Below are 18,286 nucleotides of genomic sequence, written 5' to 3'. Positions count from 1 at the left end.
ATGCCATTTGTGCTGTAGTTATAAAATAATTCCCAACTGTTTTTTTAAAAATTGATAACGTTCTTATTTTTAAACTTTAAACAAAAATTCTTGAACTACAAACAACTACAAACGATTTCAGATTGAAATCTGATGCCATTTGAGCTGTAGCTATTAAATAATTTCTTACTGTTTTTTAAAAACCGATAACATATTTATTTTTTAACTACAAACAAAATAATGTTTACTACAATCATCTACAGACAAAATTCTACAAGAAACACTTTTAAATTTGATTTCGTAAAAGTCGGGTGCCAACTTCACGGAGGTCAGGAAAAGCAGCTTTGCGATTGTTGGAACACAATTGGTTTTTTTATCTTTAGTGTCTCACGGATCTGATTGTATAAACCAATCGTATTAAAGGTTCTTACAACAGTTACAAAGCCGTAGAAAAAAAGTCGCAAAATATTTTTTCCGTTTTAGTAATTTGTTCCTTTATCCAACAGCGTTTTTTTACTTATTTCATTACAAATCAATATTTTGCATTCCGATTTTATCAATTTCTTTATAAATCGCCGGTATGCGAAACGCAACATTCATAGTATCTTAAAACTTATTATTTGCTCCAAGAAGATTATAAAAAAAGAATATATGACATAAATTTACACTTTTCCTATTTTATTAAAATTTAATTTAATTTTCTTTATTTCTTTTCTTTCGTCCAAGATCGTTTCTATCCTGTTACAAATCGACGTTTTATATTTTTTGGCTGTATTAATTTCTTTATACCGCTAGCATAGGAAATGTAACATTCAGGATGTCTAAAAAATCCGTGTTTCGATAAAATGAGATTCAATAAATGTGTTCTAGTTTTCACATCTTTATATTCACTTTATTTTTATACAAAATACAAGCATTAGATAAAAAAAAAACACATATAGAGCATGAGAGCGTAATGAACAGATCTCGCATGTGCTTTATCAATGCTGCTGCGAATTTAAAATTTATCAGCTGCATTTGATAAATAATTTTTATTTAAATAGATGAATAAAGACAAGTAGATAAGTGAAAATAGACAAAAAGAGATCTTTTTCCGCTTAACAAATAGCTTAAAGTTTTCTTATACATATATTGCAACATTTTGTAGAAGTAAACGCTTTAGGTACAAAAATGGACGGATTCGTACGCGAATGGATACTTTTTTCATCCAAAGCAAAGAATATTTCGGAAATCGCGGCTGTTGCGCGCGAGGATTGCAACTTCGCGTTTGGTCTCGTTGTTAGACAATTACTATAACTATGCTAACGCCACTAATTACTAAATCTTCTAACGATAATTACACGCATATATACGGCCTTACATGCTACTACTGTGATAACAAATATTATATAATATTCTTACTATTTCTAATACGACTTTGTATGCATGTTGTGTTCGATAATTTTACAAAATTAATACTTTTAAAAGATTGTACAGTTCAACTCACCATCTTTCCTCGAAAGAGGTGCTATTAAAAAAATTATGACGATTCAATCGATAAATGCAATCTTTCTATTTTCAATTTCTTAAATCTCTCAATTCATAATAGTCGTCAACGTAAATTACAAAGAGTTTAGTAAAACTGCTTACGATAAACATTAAAAGATTAAGATCTTTCGTATATTTCTTCCTGCTTTTTCTTAAACGAACTATCCATAGAGCTTTGGTGATACCTGCGAGTTCTTCAACTCGTTTGGATCAACGGACTTTCCTGCGAAAACGCACGTATTCACGAGTATCTTATAATGGCGATACTTTCCGTGATAAATACGGCTGCGTTCACGAATGTAAATACGGCCGCTGATATAAGCATGTCCATGTACATCTTGCTGGGATGGATTTCATTGTTGTGCACGTAATAATAAGGACCGTTAATCTGGCGCCAATTGTGGACAATCAGGCTTCCGGCCACGACGTGCATAAACGCACCCACGGTCGCGAACATCAGCAACTGTAACATGTCAATTAATCGTGAATTAAACGCACGACATTTTGTGACGTTAGCGTGATGAAAAACTTGCGATCGGGCTCTATATTTAACATTTAATCATCGGCGGAAACAAACTGGAGGACGCATGCAGACGCGCCAGCGTGGCACTTGAAACTCGATTTCACCATCAGTTATAAATCCTGACTGTTCTCGACAATTTAGGAAACTTTGTTTTAGTAACTTTTTGACAAGAAACTTTATCTTAGTCAGTCAACTTACAAAGAGATATTACTTTTTACGTCAATCCTTTAAATTTGTACGTTTCTGACTTTTTTTGGCTTGCCACAATAAGGAGATTCTCCGATCTTTACATAAGTAAGAATTTAATTAAATTTTGCGATTAATTTTATGATCAATATGGCTGTTTTTTTTCAAATTTTTTATCATATAGAATAACTCTGATATATACATCTATGTTGCACATAAGTAAAACTTAATTTTTATCAAAAGTTATTTAAGGAAAATGAATTATCCTAAGTAGCAAATAGCGTTGTTCAAAATATTTTTAAAACGTTTCGAAAAATGTTTTTGAAAACGTTATAAATAATGAGTTAAATTCTCTTTATTAAACGTTTCATAAAAAAAAACACTTTTAATGCTTTGAAAAGTTTTGCAACGCTTGAAAAAAAATGTGTCCTCAATATGAAATAAATATTTTAAAAAAGTTTCCATGTTGAAATTACAACACAATACTAATATGATATAACAAAATGGTTGCATGTAAATTATTCATACTTCTTTTATTTTTCTTGATTTCTGTGGCGTAAATTCTCGCGCGGCGTATATATCCTATTTTTTTTTAACTGTTTGAAATAACATTGAGTCTTTTGGGAAGCAGTATTTTAAATATATAATTTAATACATACAAAATATAAAAATTATTTAAAAAATAATATTCATAAAAAAAATAGAATTCAAAGATCAATTTAAAAAATTAAGCTTTATTATCATATTCATGTGAGAATATGTAATGTTTATGAATTATAACGTTTTAGTAATAGAAATATGTTAATGAGACTTGTTGCGTTATTATCAAGATTGAGTAAGTTAATACTTTTTGTTTAATTAAATTCTCGCAAAAATTAATATCTTTTAAAATTAATTTAATTGAAAGTTGCTTAAAGATTAAATTAAAAATTGTTTGTAAAATATTTATATTAGATTATTATAACTTGTTAAAGTTAAATTACTTTAAATAACAAAACAATTGCACTATGAATTATCAAATAAATTAAATGTTCTCTTTATAAATAAAGTTATATGTAAAAGAACAAAGAAATATTGATTTTTTTTATATGGGAATGTATTTTTTGTTACATAAGAAAATTTTCAGCTTAGAAAAAAATTTTATAAGTTACAGTTTACGAATTTTTAAAATAACTAGTTGAAACTTAACTTATTTAAAATTAATCAACTTTAATTATTAACTTTTTAATTTCATTAACTTTAACGTTTAACTTTTGAACTAGTTACTACCGAACTCTGATCATTATAAACAATTTTTTGCATTTTTCTAAATCAATACTTATCAATATCGTAATAGGACATTTTTGAATAATAAATTATCATTTTTAAGTTTCAGTTTCAATTTCATTATTCATTATTTGCACACAAAAACACAATGCTAAAAGCTTCGTTAAAAGATACAAAGTATGAATGAAAAGTGACTCTTCTCTATTTCTTTTAAGCTGTAGAACACACACACGTCCTTAATGCATCGAAAATTTATAATATCATGATTTGATCGTTCACTTAAAATAGAATTACGTGCGAAAAGCCCTGCTATTATTTGCCTTCGTGTTCGTTACACAAAGTCGAGATATTTTTCCGTTGTTTATCAAGATAACAGTCGTAAATGTGCCATCGATTATGCATGGTTCGTAACACGACAAGTCGCCGACGCGCTCGAGATTTACACAGTTGAAAAGAATTTTTAATGATTCACGAGCGGGATACCTCTCGAACACGCACGCTTCAATGTGCTCGATCTCCTATCGCGTGATTTTTTACATTCGGTGACACATTCTTAAACGCCGTGTAAAACCACATTCGAAGTGTTAGCGTGCGATCGCGGAACGAGGCCTTGATGCGTCCGCTAATTAACGCACACGCCGTCGCTGTCGCCGTAATGACTCAGCTGTACAAATGAACTAGGCGTAACTAGTTGCGGCTTATGGCTTTGCTATGGACATAACGTAACAAGGACATGTTTACAGTAGTGATACCACGAGGATACGCTTACAGTATCAATTGTTAATTCCCGCGAGTGCGCATGGAGAAAATTGAGGGAACGATACTTTTCAAAAAATATGATCAGCATTTTTTTTGCAATTTTTGTACTTTTCAGAATTCTTTATACACAGTGGTGGGCGTGAAAATGGAGCCATCTATGTAAAAATTGATGGATTTATATTAGTTTCTTACACTTTAATATAAGTTGCAATAAAATGAAAATTTCTTTTTAATCTCTTGTGTTTGGGATGAACAATGTAATAAGATAAATTTAGTCCAAATTAAAATTTTAGTATTTTTATTGACGATTGTTGTTTTATATTCAGAAACAGTCTAAGATTTCTAGGATTTCTTATTTTATAACTTCCGAAGAAAACGTATAAAGCAGGAAGAAGGGTAACACTTCAGAAATTTTCATAAATTTATAATACTTTGAGAAAAGTTTTTGAAAATATTACGAGGTATTAGAAGAATTTTTTTCATCAGAGTCGTCGGGGAAAAGTTTCGGTAATATGATACGAAGCGCTGCAGTCCACGTTCTCTCTATTCGATTAAATTAAAAAGATACTCGCCACTTCGAGCACTTTGATGGCTACGTACTTCTTTCTCTCTCTCTCTCTCTCTCTCTCTCTCTCTCTGTCGACTTATTTCAAAAATTAGTTTTCACAAAAGAAAAAAATGTTCGACATGAATGAAGTACTTGAAATCATTTCGAAATTTCATCTACGGAAATTCCGCAATTAATTCGAAATCGATCTCCGTTTTCTTCATCAAAAATGATGAAATATTCATAATTGTAAAGATCATCCTTGGAATCATCTTATAGTCCTTTACTCTTATACCCTGCACATATGGGGATGCACAGAGTATAAACTTGTTCTTGATACTCTTCTTCGTGAAGAGGCCATCAAAGTGGATGGCAAATACGTTACAAGGATAAGGCGCAGAGGTAATTCTTATTTAAACTTTAATATGTTTTATAGAAGAAAGGGATATTACCGTTCTTTTCGGCACGCGATCGCCCAACATGTGGCTGATGATGAAGAGCGCATTGATGAGCATATAGCCGGCGATCGTGACGTAAATAGTGGCTGCGTCGTCCAGCTTGAATCGCGGCCTGTTGAAAATGCGCTGGAACGAGTTCATTGGATCGACCGCCAGTCCGATTGCAAAAATGGACAGTATCTGCACCGAGACGTGTCGAAAATTATACATACGTTTAACGCTGTCCACATAATTGGACGAACAGCAATCGAAAGAGTATGAGAAATAATAATAAAATATATAGATCAAATATTGTATAACGAATGGAGAGGTATCGGAAAATGCGTCGTTGTGTAATGCAAATCAAGAAATTAGAAATTAAAATAAGAAGAACTTGTCTAAGACTATAATTTCTGACTAATAAACCGAGTTTGCATCGTACTTTTTAAAAATTTTTACAGCGAACATTTTCACAAAGCTCTTTACATAACTTTTTAAAATTTCTATACAATTTTACAATATTTTAAAATTTTTCAGATTTTTTTATACGAATTGGAGCACTTTTCAAAAATGTTGAGAAAAATCTTTTCTAGAATTCTTTATGTATGTGAATTCTTAAATATTTTTACACAGCGAAAGAATGTCTCTTGTCTCAAATAAATATATTTTTTTGAATTAAAACTTATTAATTCAAAGAAATAATTACTTGTAACAATAAATTTTTTGTTTCAATGAAATATTTTAATAAAAAGAATTATTAAATCATAGAAGTTTAATTGAGATATTTTTTAGAAATTTTTATAAATTTATCATAAATTCTTTAAAAGAATAATTATTTTTTCATTGAAATAATTATTATTCTTTTAAAGAATTTATGTTAAATTTATGAAGATTTCGAAAAAATATCTTAACGTATGAGCGATAACTAACAAAGAAAATGTGTACACCTATGGAATTTGATTCTGTCCATGAGGAAATTTTCTAAACTGAGAAGTCACCACTTTTTACATACTCGCAGTTTATGATTAATGTAACTAGAGCTTATTGGTCGTTACGTTAATCATAAACTGTAAGTATGTAGAAAGATAGCGACTTCTTAGTTTGGAAAATTTCCCCATGGACAGAATCAAATTCCATGGATGTACAGTAGTAAAATTATATACAAACACTGAACTTAAGATGTTAAGAATTTTTTTCACGAGATTCACGAGAAAAAGTTCTGATAATGGGATACGAAGTAAGAAGATACTTGCCACTTCGAGCACTTTGATGGCAATGGGTAGATGGCTTAAGATCTTATGCTTCTTGGTGATCGGTTCTTGACTCTGCTGGGCTTCGTCCGCCATTCTTACCCGTCGATGTTTTCCTCTTCCGTCGCCCAGTTTGGAGGATTTTTAGTTCGATTTGATGACGATCGATTCTTTCTTTCCTGTGCGTGTTACCCTTCCCTCGGTCTTAGCGACCCTAAAACGAGAAACGCGATAAACATCGCCTATGGGGGAGCCGCGCACGTAAATCGGAGGGGTTGAAGTCGGGGGTGTATACGACGCAAATAAGAGACTATAGGACGCGGATTGTACGAACGATAAGATATTTTACCGTGTTTTCCATCTATAGTCGGTTTTCTTTGACTAAATGCGTCGTAAATTATATTTGAATCGTAAATCGTTGAAGCTATCTAGTGTTTCGCGCCTCAGATGGCGCTGATGTAATATCAATTAAGACAATTTACTATATTCACGGCAGAAACAAACATTGACATACAGTTGAGTAATGTCCAATGTAAAATCTTTAGAATCAAGCGTAATAAAGATAAATAAAATATAGTTCTGATCGAATTTATAGTAAAAAAAAAAAAAAAAATGGAAATGATAATCAATGTTCCCTTCGATCTTGTTTGCATTTAAATCCGGATTGATGAAGAATTCCTTTTAATCGTCGATCACAACTTCTGTTACAAAGAAGCAAAGTGCAAAACACGCATTAACACAACAAACATTGCAACATTCGTTCCTTTCGACGCGTGTTTCGTAACTTCGGAAAATGAATATTCCGGTCGTCTATTTTTTTTTTTTTTTCTTCTTTATGGGAACGAATACGGTGTTGCGTCATGAAAGTTGTGGCGACCGCGGCTGTAACTCGTAGCTAAATAGGCCCGCAGTATATACGTTGAATATCAAATACTCGGTCCATTGATTCACCTGACACGCGCCCGTCCACGTGTGTACCGTCACCTCCGGTCGCTCCGCCAGGCGAGGCGTCCGCGATTTCACTTCTTCGACGCGGCACCGCCGCGACTCCTCGTGCGTCCGCTCCTCGGGTTCGTCGCGAGGAACACGACGGGCTCGTATAAGCGAATTCCCGGATGTCGTCGGGAAACGTCACGTTTCTTCTCTTCTTTCTTCTCTATTACCACACTCTTCACTCTTCACTCTTCGCGAGCGCGAAGTCGAGGCGAGTTTAATGTGCGCAGATCGCCGTCGCGACGCTTGCGTCGTAGGAGGAAGAAGCGAACGTGGCCGCGCCGTGCAGCGGTGCAGCTCGAACTGAAACGCAGAGAACGTACGGCGATACGCGACACTTTACGAGCTTACGAGTCTCATTCCCCCGCGCGCAGGCGAAGTACACTTTACGAGTCCCACGCTTACGAGCAGGTCGCACGCGCCTTGGGCGTGCGGTGCCGATGGAATCGACGTTTCGATGCCTAGGCACCGCCAGCGGCGTGCACCTCAGCTGTAGCTTTCGCTCGCTTCGCGTCGAGGACCGCCGACGAAATCGGCAGAAATGTCGTCGCGTCGCTGAAGCGATGCGGCGGGTCTCTTCTCTCCTCTTATTCTCTCAGCTCGGAGTTGTACCTGAACTTTATGGCAAAGTAGATTTGAAGAAAGAAAAAAAAATGTCACACCTCTTTTTTTTAAGGCGTTATTTGGCAAGAAACGCCATGCGAGGTCGGGCTCTTTCACGCATGGCGGCGTTTGACAACGCCAAGTTTCCGGTCGCGTTTCTTCTTTTTGCCCGTCTAAACATTTGTTCTGTATCGCGAATGTGTCACGGACGCGTGCGCGAGGCATTTTCTTCACGAGCACGCCCTGTTACGTCACCGATTAAACGTGCGTAATGACGATGCATCAGAAGTCAGACGCGCATCGAGAAATGTTCGTTCTAGCTTCCTGTTAGTAGGCCCATTTAAATGACGTCGAGGTTTACGTTCTTTTGAATAGTGACTTAAAGTAACCGCGTCATACGAAGATTTAAAAAAGATACACTATGAACTACTCGTAGCTTGTTAGAAATGAAATAAAAATCTTCCAGGACGAAAGCACGAAGTTCAATAGAACTGTTTCTGGATATATAAGCACTGACAACAGATTTTATCACGGAACTTGTCTGAGCACAGTCTGATAAACAAAACTTTTGTCTTACAATATTTAAAAAAATTTATGAAGATTATTGAAAAAGTATATTTTAAACTTTTTCAAATTTTATAAAATTTTCTTCGAAAGTTATAAAATGAGAAATGTTAGAAATCTTAAGATATTTCTAAATTTATCTACATAAAGAATTCTAGAAAAGATGTGAACTTTCTTAACATTTGTGTAAAAATGTAATTTGTATAAAAAAAGTTATAAAATATTGTACAGAAATTCTGAAATTAATATATAAATTTTGAAAAGTCATACAGAGAAATAGATATGAAAAAAATTATTATATGTAGCTAATTAGAAAATTTTTGAAATTTATGCAGAAATACGTAAAAATTATATGAAGAATTTTGAAATATATTTTCATCAAGTTATAACTTACAGCTATCAATACAAAAAAGAAGAACCGATTTTTTAATTAAGAAGACTTTGGTAGAAGAATAGGAAAGATCGATTTTTTATTCCATTTTTTGAATTCTATTTTATAGTTCTGAAATAGTGGTTTAACGATTGAATAAAAAAACATTTGGATTATATGCGTAAAAAATCATCTTAAAACTTCAATCATTTTTTTCAAAACCATGTTTTTAAAATTGCGGGAAATTCTCCCGCAAAAACGGCTTAACTGCGATTGATTTGAAATTCTGTACAATTATTAGAGATACCTTTTTTGAAGTTTGTGAACCATAATTTAATTGTATTTTATCAATTATTAAACCTTTTTTAAAAAAAAGTGCGTGAAAAGAAATGCTGACAATTAAAACATGATTTTCTCTTTCTCTGTCTCTCTCTCTCTCTCTCTCTCTCTCTTTCTCTCTCACTTTTAGCTCTTGAGAAGATCTGATCCTAGAGCGCTCAATAAATGACGATATCATCATCATCATCATCATCATCATCATCAATTTGCCGTCATTTTGTTAAATTTTAAAATGTTAATCTCAGTGTTGGTTTAGTAACTGCGTATGCCAAAATTACTTGTAAATTACTTGTAAAAATGAATTATTAAAATGTTTTCATTATAGAATTGTCAGGAATTTCCACGATTTTAAACTTTTCTTAACGCATTAAGTTCAGTTGTTTAATAGAGAGTGAGTGGAGAGGAGAAACATTTTAAAACTTTGAATCTTATAAAATAAAATTAACAAATAAAAAGTTTTATCTTAATCGGTTGTATAGTTCACAATCCATTTCCGAAAAACAGTCAATTTTTAGATCTTTGAACAGAAAAACCTCTTAAAAATGATTTCTCTCTACAGTATTAGCTAAAAGTTATTGAAATTTAAAAACTGTTAGCTTTTTAAGTTTATTCTTTTTCTTTTCTAATTAATGATAACAATTTTGATCGCAAATATCCAAATTTTGCCCTTTAAATCAGCGGCAAAGAAGAAAACAGGGAAAAATTAAAATTATAACAGCTTATGCAGCGAAAATGATCGTATTTTGTAGTTTTAGGTAAACTTTTAAACAAAATTCTCATTCACTTTTGAATGAATATTTATTAGAACTTTATCATAGTATATGTAAAAAATTTGATTTAATTTGTAATGCTATATTTCCTCATTAAATTTGTAAATAAATGTTATAAAACGTAACTTTACGTAAAAATTAAACAAGAGCAAGAAAATTGAACACTTTTAAAAACACTAAGAAAATTAAGATAACATTTTACATAAATACTTAAACGTAATAATCGAACAATCTATGAAATTATTAAATTATTAAATACTTTAAAATGTAACTATATTCTTAAATAACAATTTTATTTTTAACAAAACATCAACGAATTTTAAACTAAAGCTGGAAAAAGCGGAGTACAAAGTGATTATTCGTTCTATTTTTAATCGGTCCTTAAGGATATTTGAACTGTGGTATAATGCCGAATATAAAAGTTATCTAAATTAAAAAACCGTAAGCCCTTCTTAAATTCCTTTTTTTTTCTAAATAACGACAAAAAATTTTGGTTGTGAATACCTGCATTTTGTTCCTGAAACTATTCTTAACCGTACAATCCCGAATACATCCTTTCATCGTGCAATCCAATCGTATGTCTCATGCAATTGAGATTCTATTCATTGCGCTTCAAATTTAAAGTTTAACAATCACAGTCTGGGAGAACAACTATAGCAATCCAGACTGTTTGTAACCTAGCGAGTTAAAAATAACCGCGCCGCCACTATTACGCGAGACGGTAATAAATGCGCGTTTGCATGTAATGCGATAGCGAGCCTTTTCGATACGCGCGCAGCGGCAAGCAGCGCGCGGAATTACGACGTGTGTCCTTGCACCGCTGCAACGTCAAAATAACGCCATAAAATGGGATCGAGTGCGTTTTCAGCGAAGGAAGTCGCTCTTGCGGAAATTCATTGTGAATTTTATAATTCCCGCTGCATTTTCCGTCGGGTGCAGCAGCTTTTCGATAGTAGCGTGAGTGTGGTCAGTTAAGCGGAATAAAAAAACACGAGGCTTAACTATTAAAATCAAATACCGACGTGAAAAATATATTTTGATTATCTCGAAAAAAAAAATAGAAAAATAGAAAATTGTGTTCAGAATGTATGTATCACATACCTCGAAGCATTAATAAAAATAAAATTTCATAAATTGTTCTATTATTACATTTGAGTAGCTATAAATTTGAACACAAGTCTCTTATTAGTTTAAAAGTCATTTAATTTGTATACATATACTCTCGGTTTTTTATGTACACTTGCATTTTGTAATACTTATTTACAAATTTGATGAGAAAATAGCATTATAAATTAAATCCTATCGCTTACAAATACCAATAAAACTTTAATAAATATTTGCGCAGAAGTTTGTTTGGATTCACATGTTGTCTAAAAGTTTAACTGCAGTAAACTAGTCATTTACACTGTGTATAAGCTATTGCAAGTCAAATTATTCGTTGTTGCGATTTTTACAGCTGCTTTCAAGGTCAATCGGATATTCACGATTAAAATTTATTGTTGACAGAAAAAAGAAAAAATAAATATTAAAAAGAGTTTTTAAAGCTTGGTAACTTTTAGCTCATATTGCACAGCTAAAAATTAAAAAAAAAAATATTAATGCTTTAATACGCGATGTTTAATAACATTGAACTCTAATTAATTGAATTCAAATTAACAAAGATTTAATGCTCTTAGCGTTTATCAATGTATACGCAAGGAAAACATGAGAAATTTATTTAATGAAAAGATTGTGTTAACTTTTCCCAAGAACATGTATTACGCATGTTCTAATAAAGATAAAACGTTAAAGAAAATAATTTAAAATTCATTTAAATTGCAAACCATTTCGACAGTTGGTTTTGCGCTGTAAGTATAAAAAGAAATTATTACAAAGAGAACACACGACTTTAACTTATAGCTTTTATAGACTGTATTCGCTTTAGCCAACATTGCCAGAAATGAATCGTCGTGGTATCGATCCGTTCGTTGCACGACGAGTTTGCTACAATCTTTTACTTTCCATATATTGCGATTGCTGGGTATCTATGTCAACTCGTCCTCAATGAAACATTTACGAAGCGTATACGATTGCAGTTACTTACTTTTCGACGATTGTGCAAATGCTTAGAGTGGCTTAGACAGTAATTTATCTGCCGACGATACGCAAAATGTTACTTTTTTATCGTATTGACTTGTTCTTTAGACATAAGAAACGCAGGGACATAATATACACAAACCGGATGAGAAGGAAGAAGTCTATAGACGTAGTTAAGTATGTCTTAGATTCGATCGTATTTTATTCCGTTTCTTAACTCGAATTATTTTTGTTCCGTTCAGTAATAAAAGTAATTCATGCTAGTCACGACCAAGAAATCGCAATGTGACATTATTAGAGATTCGTAGGATTATGTAAATTAGAAATTGTGCATTATACGTACGAGATGAACCATTTTAAACCATCCAGTGAATTTTTCCCGAAGTTATTGATGATGCTGTGATTATTGGTCACGTTGTTCTTTTCTAGGCGGAGGTGCTAAAAAGTTGTAAAGGTTATCACCATTTTTTAAAATGGAATTGTCTAATTTCCTTTACATAGTCTGATTCCTCTAGTTATTCTGTGTATAAAAGTATTAAGGTAAAGTTAGCGAAAACTCAATAGTTTACGAGATATTTTATATTTTATTCTAACATATTTTGTTATAAAATACAAAATATCTCTTGAGCTATTACTTTTTTGATAATTGTACTCTAATATTTGTATACACGGAATAATGAGACGAATCAATTGATGTAAAGGCAACACGGAGTTGCTTTTTGAAAAAAATATGTAATTGTAAATTGCATGTTTTTTTCGGAAAATTGCCTAAATTATCCGAAAACATAATTTCAGAGAAATATGAAAGTAGGGGATACAATTCTTGGCTTGAATTGTGGTTGATTCTTGGCACACTTCTCTTCCTCTTTCTTCCTCAGTAAGTAATTTATACTTATTTAAGGGATATTTATCCTATTATATACTAGGTTTGTGACTTAGTCAAATTAGGCGTGACCTCCGTAATTAACGTGATTACGTGCACGGCTCGTGGGTGGGTATGTAATCGTGCCGGTCACCCGCGACGATTGCAAGGTCAAGTAGATTAATTGGTGCGCACAACTGGATCTTAAAGGGCCCATGATGAAATCATCCGGTGGAACGTCACAGAGTCGTTTGTTTCGAAAAGGGCGTGAGTCATATTTTAGTCACACTTTCTGCATTCTTCCTGTGCACTTTTTTCTTCAATTTTCACGATTGTGCCTCATTAAACAAAGGGGACATCGCGCATAATCGCCCGATAGGTGTTATCGGTCGTTAGACGCGGAAAAAAGTACCAGCCATGTCAAGGAGAAACAAATTTTCATAGGCGTCGCAATGCGAAGATACCTAAACGTGCTAACTTTCTAAAAAAAAAAATGGGCATGTTTATTCATAAGGCTACGAAGACACGAGCGATACATGTAGAAAGATATCAATGCTAGAGGTACTGATAAAATAAGCAGTATTCAATTTACCGTTACTTTCTTATTTTAAATAACGTTTATCTTTTATGACAAAAAATGTTTTCTCTATAATATTCTTAAAATATACTCACACAAATTTTAGAAAAACTTATTATTATGTATTTAAAAAAAAGATGTACATTCTTTCAAAGGATGTCATAAAATTTTATCGAAATAGAATCAGAATAATAAGTCAATTAAATGATCTCACCAACTTTGATTAGCTTGATCAGCTGTCGATTGAAGAACAGACAATTGCAAAACTTTAAATTGATCGTATTATTTTGTGTTGTCCGACATAATCTGATACAGACTGCCAGCAGAAACCGAGCAGGATCTTTGTAAACTGGTAAAATTTTTTCTTTACATTTTTTATAATTTTTTATAATTTTTATTTTATAAATTTTAGAATTTTTTAAAATTTTTATATAATCTTATAACTTTCTAAAACATATTTCAGATTTGATATACAAATTAGAATAATTCAAAAATATAATTATATAATTTTTAATTCTATAATTATATAATTTTTAAAATTCTTTATATACACGAGTTTATACAAAATCTGAAAAGATCCGATAAGCTGATTTCATCAACTTTGATCAGTCGATTGAAGAATAGCATATTCCAAAATTTTTAATTGATTGTATTATTTTGTTTTTCTGTCCATTTAATTATTAATTTAAAGAATTATATAAGTACATTTTAATTTACTAATATAATTCTTAAATTAATAATTATATAATTTTTTTAAATTAAAGTAATTAAAAATTATGGAAGATTAGTTTTAAATTTTGCTATTTAGAAAATAAATCAAAACGATTAGGTTGATCGAAATTGATGATACCGGTCCTAGAAGTCGGATTTATAATAGATTTTTGCGAATATGTAAACTCATGAGAAATATTTGTGTGAAACAAGTAATATTGACTTGATTCAAGTGATTTACAATATGTATTTTTCTATGTAATAAGCAAAGGAATATCGTTAGAACGAAATTTTCAAGTTTGTACGAAATATATTCTAAACCATTCTATTACAAATCCTGTAATAAATTTTATTTTATACACGTAATTTCACATGGAAAGTGCATATCTGCACGAATACATAAATATGTATAAAAACGCGTGCAATGAGAAAAACTTTGTCTCCCTTCAAAGAAGAACAAGGTTACTTGTTTCCCGCGAAAAGAGAAACTACTATACATACAGAAATGTGAAGAAACTAACAATATAACCCAGAGACATATAAAACGTAATCTGTCGTAATAGAGGGTTTAATATATGAAACTTTTACTTGGTATATATTGTTAGTTACAGCATGAGCTGACCTTGATGGAATGAAACGGAAATTTTTGTAAATACTGTCGCTGTAAAAATAATGTTTGTAATACTTTCTCTTCTATAATTCGTCTTTAGCGTAATGGAGAAAGCTTAATATTAAATCTATCAGGTATGCCGCGCCTTCCAAAACGCACAACGACCCTACGGCCAGACCGATCTGAAATTATTAAATTTTTTTTGGTTTAATGCAATATTAATTATTGATTTCATTGTCAGTAGAAATTAAAATAAAATATTTACATGTATTTTATGAATTAAGCTGATCTTATTTTTTTAATAAATAGAAAACTAAAATGAGCGTTTACGTTACTGTAGTTATTTGGAAAGTTCTAATTTAAATATTCTCAGCTTTTACCTTGTAAGTTAGGGATTCGACTTACCTGCCTCTCTGGCGCATCATGTATGAAATTTTGTTCAGGTTGATAACCATGCCAGTAATGTAAAGCTGTTCCACCCACAGCCACAAACATAAAAGTTCCAACAAAGTTCATGATGATTTCCTTTAAAAAAAATAATATATTTTGATTAAATTGTTTTAAGATCTTTTAAGGTTGTTTATAATTTTGTGATTTAAGTACCTTTTGAAAAAATAAAGATAATAAAGAGAAAATGTATATACTTTACTGAAATTCTTTTCTTATTTTTTATATAATTTTTCAGAGTTTTTATGTAAATTTCAGAATTTTGTTACAGTTTCTATAACATTTTATTACTTTCTAAAAAATTTCTCAGATTTTTTTGTACGAATTGGAACTTTTTTCACAAATATTCTTTATATGTGTGAATTTTGAAATTCGAATTTCGAAGATTTAAAAAATTTTTCATTTTATAATTTCGTAAGAAAACTTACAAGATCTTGAGAAATTCAAAGTATTTTTTGGAGTTCTCTATAATTTTAAAATATTAAAAATTCTTTCACACACACACTGCAAATCCAAGTATGTATTTTTGTATGTAAAATCGTGTAGTTACCTCTTACGCGTTTATACGCGTGTAATTTTCATACTTTTTGAACATATAAAATTAATATTGATACACGACTAAGCGTATAAAAAATACAAAAATTACACGCATAAAATTAGTGCATAAGAAATGTAAATGCGTAAAAAGTGAGTACATCTTTTACATACTTCAACTTGCAATGCACTAGGATATTTATCAGAAAGCTTATAAGTTGTGGAAAGAACAAAGAACATTGTTTCTCTGATATATTTCATGTATTAAAAATATAATCACTTAAAATTGAGTCTTCAAATTTGAATGTTGTTTTACGAAACGTGCTATGCTATTTGTTTTTATTATGTTTAATATGCATTATTCGCACCCTGTCAAATAGGAAGAACGAACACTTACAACAAGAGTCTTTTTATGTTCGGTGTTTCCAAAACAGTAACTAACGAGGACGACGCTCGTGTAGATGAAGAATCCGACGAATACGCCGGAAGCGACGATCTCGGCATCGGGATTCTTATCCTCATTCAAGTTCCAAGTTCCACCTACTCCTAGAAACTCGCCACCGTATCCTGTACGGTACAGGATCAGCACAATGAGGTTGATAACCTGCAGCAAATTGACAAATTTCAAAAATACTGCAAATAGCCAGTTTATTGTAAATAAATTTTGCAATGTGTCTGTTATACGTTTTTATCGGCAGAATACTAGCAAAAGTGTAACAAAATGTGTTAATATAATAAGATGGCAGAATAACTAGAAACAGAGTAGAGTACATATCATTTCGTGGATAAATGGAAAATGTATAATTTCAAACACTGATGAAAGAATTTTTTATAATCTTTTATAATTTTTTTTTTTAAAGAATCTTCCGTATTTTCAATTTATGAAGATTTTTGAAGGAATTTCTTGAATCTTTTCAGATTTTGTATATGTATACATATATAAAGAATTTTAGAAATTATATAATGCTTAGCATTTTTGAAGTATTCTAATTTATATGACAAATCTGAGATATGTTTCAGAAAGTTATAAAATTACATTATATAGAAATTTTTAAAAACTTTAAAAAATTATATAAAAAATGTCAAGAAAAATTTCACCAGTTTACAAAGATGCTGATGCTCAGTTACTGATGACAATCCGTACCAGATTATGTCGGCAACTTTGTTGGAAGAATTAAATATTTAGGGACGTTAAGTTTTATAAGAAGATAACTGGGCAATAAAAATTTGCTTTTTAAGTGAGTCGTAGTTTTATATTTATATGAACAGGAAACTTATTTTGAAGCAGAAAAATTAATGCTGAAAATTTCCAAGTTTACGAAAGAGTTGAGAAGATCTCAAGATATAATTGAATTTTATTATCAATCATAGCAAGATTTTCTGGGACACTCTCTATAGTTCCGTGCATTAAAAGCGACGGCAGCGTAGCGTATCACTTGCTAAACAACGTGCGTTATCGCAAACCGATAAGGGCGACAGAAATGATTCATACGTCTCGTAAGAATATCCCTTGAATGAGTGTATGATGATGATGATGACTTTTTGGTCTACGCCTTTTATAATCACCCGCGATCGAACTCGTTGGCCGCATTAATTAAACAATTTATGATGCGTTAGATTTGAGTTATAGTTTCTTACATCGAATTTTTACTACATCGTTATTTTATCACTCTTTCCGATATTTTATTAAACCTGATCTTTTTTTAATCTCAGTTTATTATTTCTATGTATGTACATATCACAAGAGAAAAACCTCTTTTATAATTTATATGACCAAGAAGAAATTTGCCAAATTGACTGTGAAATTTGCTCAATTTGGTTTTTTCTTTTGCTGAATATTTGATTAACAATTAAAAAATGCAAATAAATCTTGAGATAAAATTCCATTTGAACGAAAATTTGGACGAAATATTCGTTAAAAATAAAAGAATAGGGTAATGTTTATTTAAATTAATAAATTAAGTAATGAAAATTCTTAAATTTTGACTCGAAACTTTATACATTGATTGCGTTTATTCCAAACCAAGAATTTGTTCCACACTGATAAGAAGATATCTTCGTTATGGGATAGTCCGTCTTTTTCCCCGCTTTCTATTTTTCCTCTCTATAATACACACTTTTCACGATTAAACGATATGAAAACCAAAATGCAATCTTCTCACCAACTTTAGCACTTTGATCACTATACTCGCAATAGTCTGCAGGGACACCATGCTTGCAGACTTCTTGGCACTGGCCTTTCGTCGTGACAAAACGTACGTAACAAAATGAAACTTGTGCCGAGATTCGAGTGATGCCGAAGTAGAACCAAGCCCTCTTTATCTAATCAGATGATACAGAGAGTACGTTGAAATGG

At 31.6% G+C, this 18,286-nt stretch overlaps 3 protein-coding genes across 3 annotated transcripts in view; 1 reads left to right on the top strand and 2 right to left on the bottom strand.

Annotated features, from left to right (window-relative positions):
• Positions 1 to 18,286, top strand: part of LOC105203251 (adenylosuccinate lyase) — a 35,805-nt gene that overhangs the window by 13,552 nt on the left and 3,967 nt on the right. The gene's annotated exons all lie outside the window — the stretch shown is intronic.
• Positions 844 to 7,803, bottom strand: LOC105203248. The gene is made up of 4 exons (XM_011172025.3): positions 7,426 to 7,803; positions 6,478 to 6,688; positions 5,240 to 5,425; positions 844 to 1,969 (listed from the first exon to the last, which is right to left on the bottom strand). Exons 2-4 carry the CDS (start codon positions 6,568 to 6,570, stop codon positions 1,748 to 1,750), a joined length of 501 nt encoding a protein of 166 aa, XP_011170327.1. The 5' UTR covers positions 6,571 to 6,688; positions 7,426 to 7,803; the 3' UTR covers positions 844 to 1,747.
• On the bottom strand, positions 14,980 to 18,238 carry LOC105203249 (protein snakeskin). The gene is made up of 4 exons (XM_011172026.3): positions 18,093 to 18,238; positions 16,328 to 16,534; positions 15,355 to 15,474; positions 14,980 to 15,131 (listed from the first exon to the last, which is right to left on the bottom strand). Exons 1-4 carry the CDS (start codon positions 18,141 to 18,143, stop codon positions 15,033 to 15,035), a joined length of 477 nt encoding a protein of 158 aa, XP_011170328.2. The 5' UTR covers positions 18,144 to 18,238; the 3' UTR covers positions 14,980 to 15,032.

The sequence above is a fragment of the Solenopsis invicta genome, chromosome 13 (genome assembly GCF_016802725.1).
Source record: "Solenopsis invicta isolate M01_SB chromosome 13, UNIL_Sinv_3.0, whole genome shotgun sequence".
Classification (NCBI taxonomy): domain Eukaryota; kingdom Metazoa; phylum Arthropoda; class Insecta; order Hymenoptera; family Formicidae; genus Solenopsis; species Solenopsis invicta.
The sequence above is the reverse complement of the archived record's forward strand: the minus strand, read 5'-3'. Positions and strand labels throughout refer to the sequence as shown.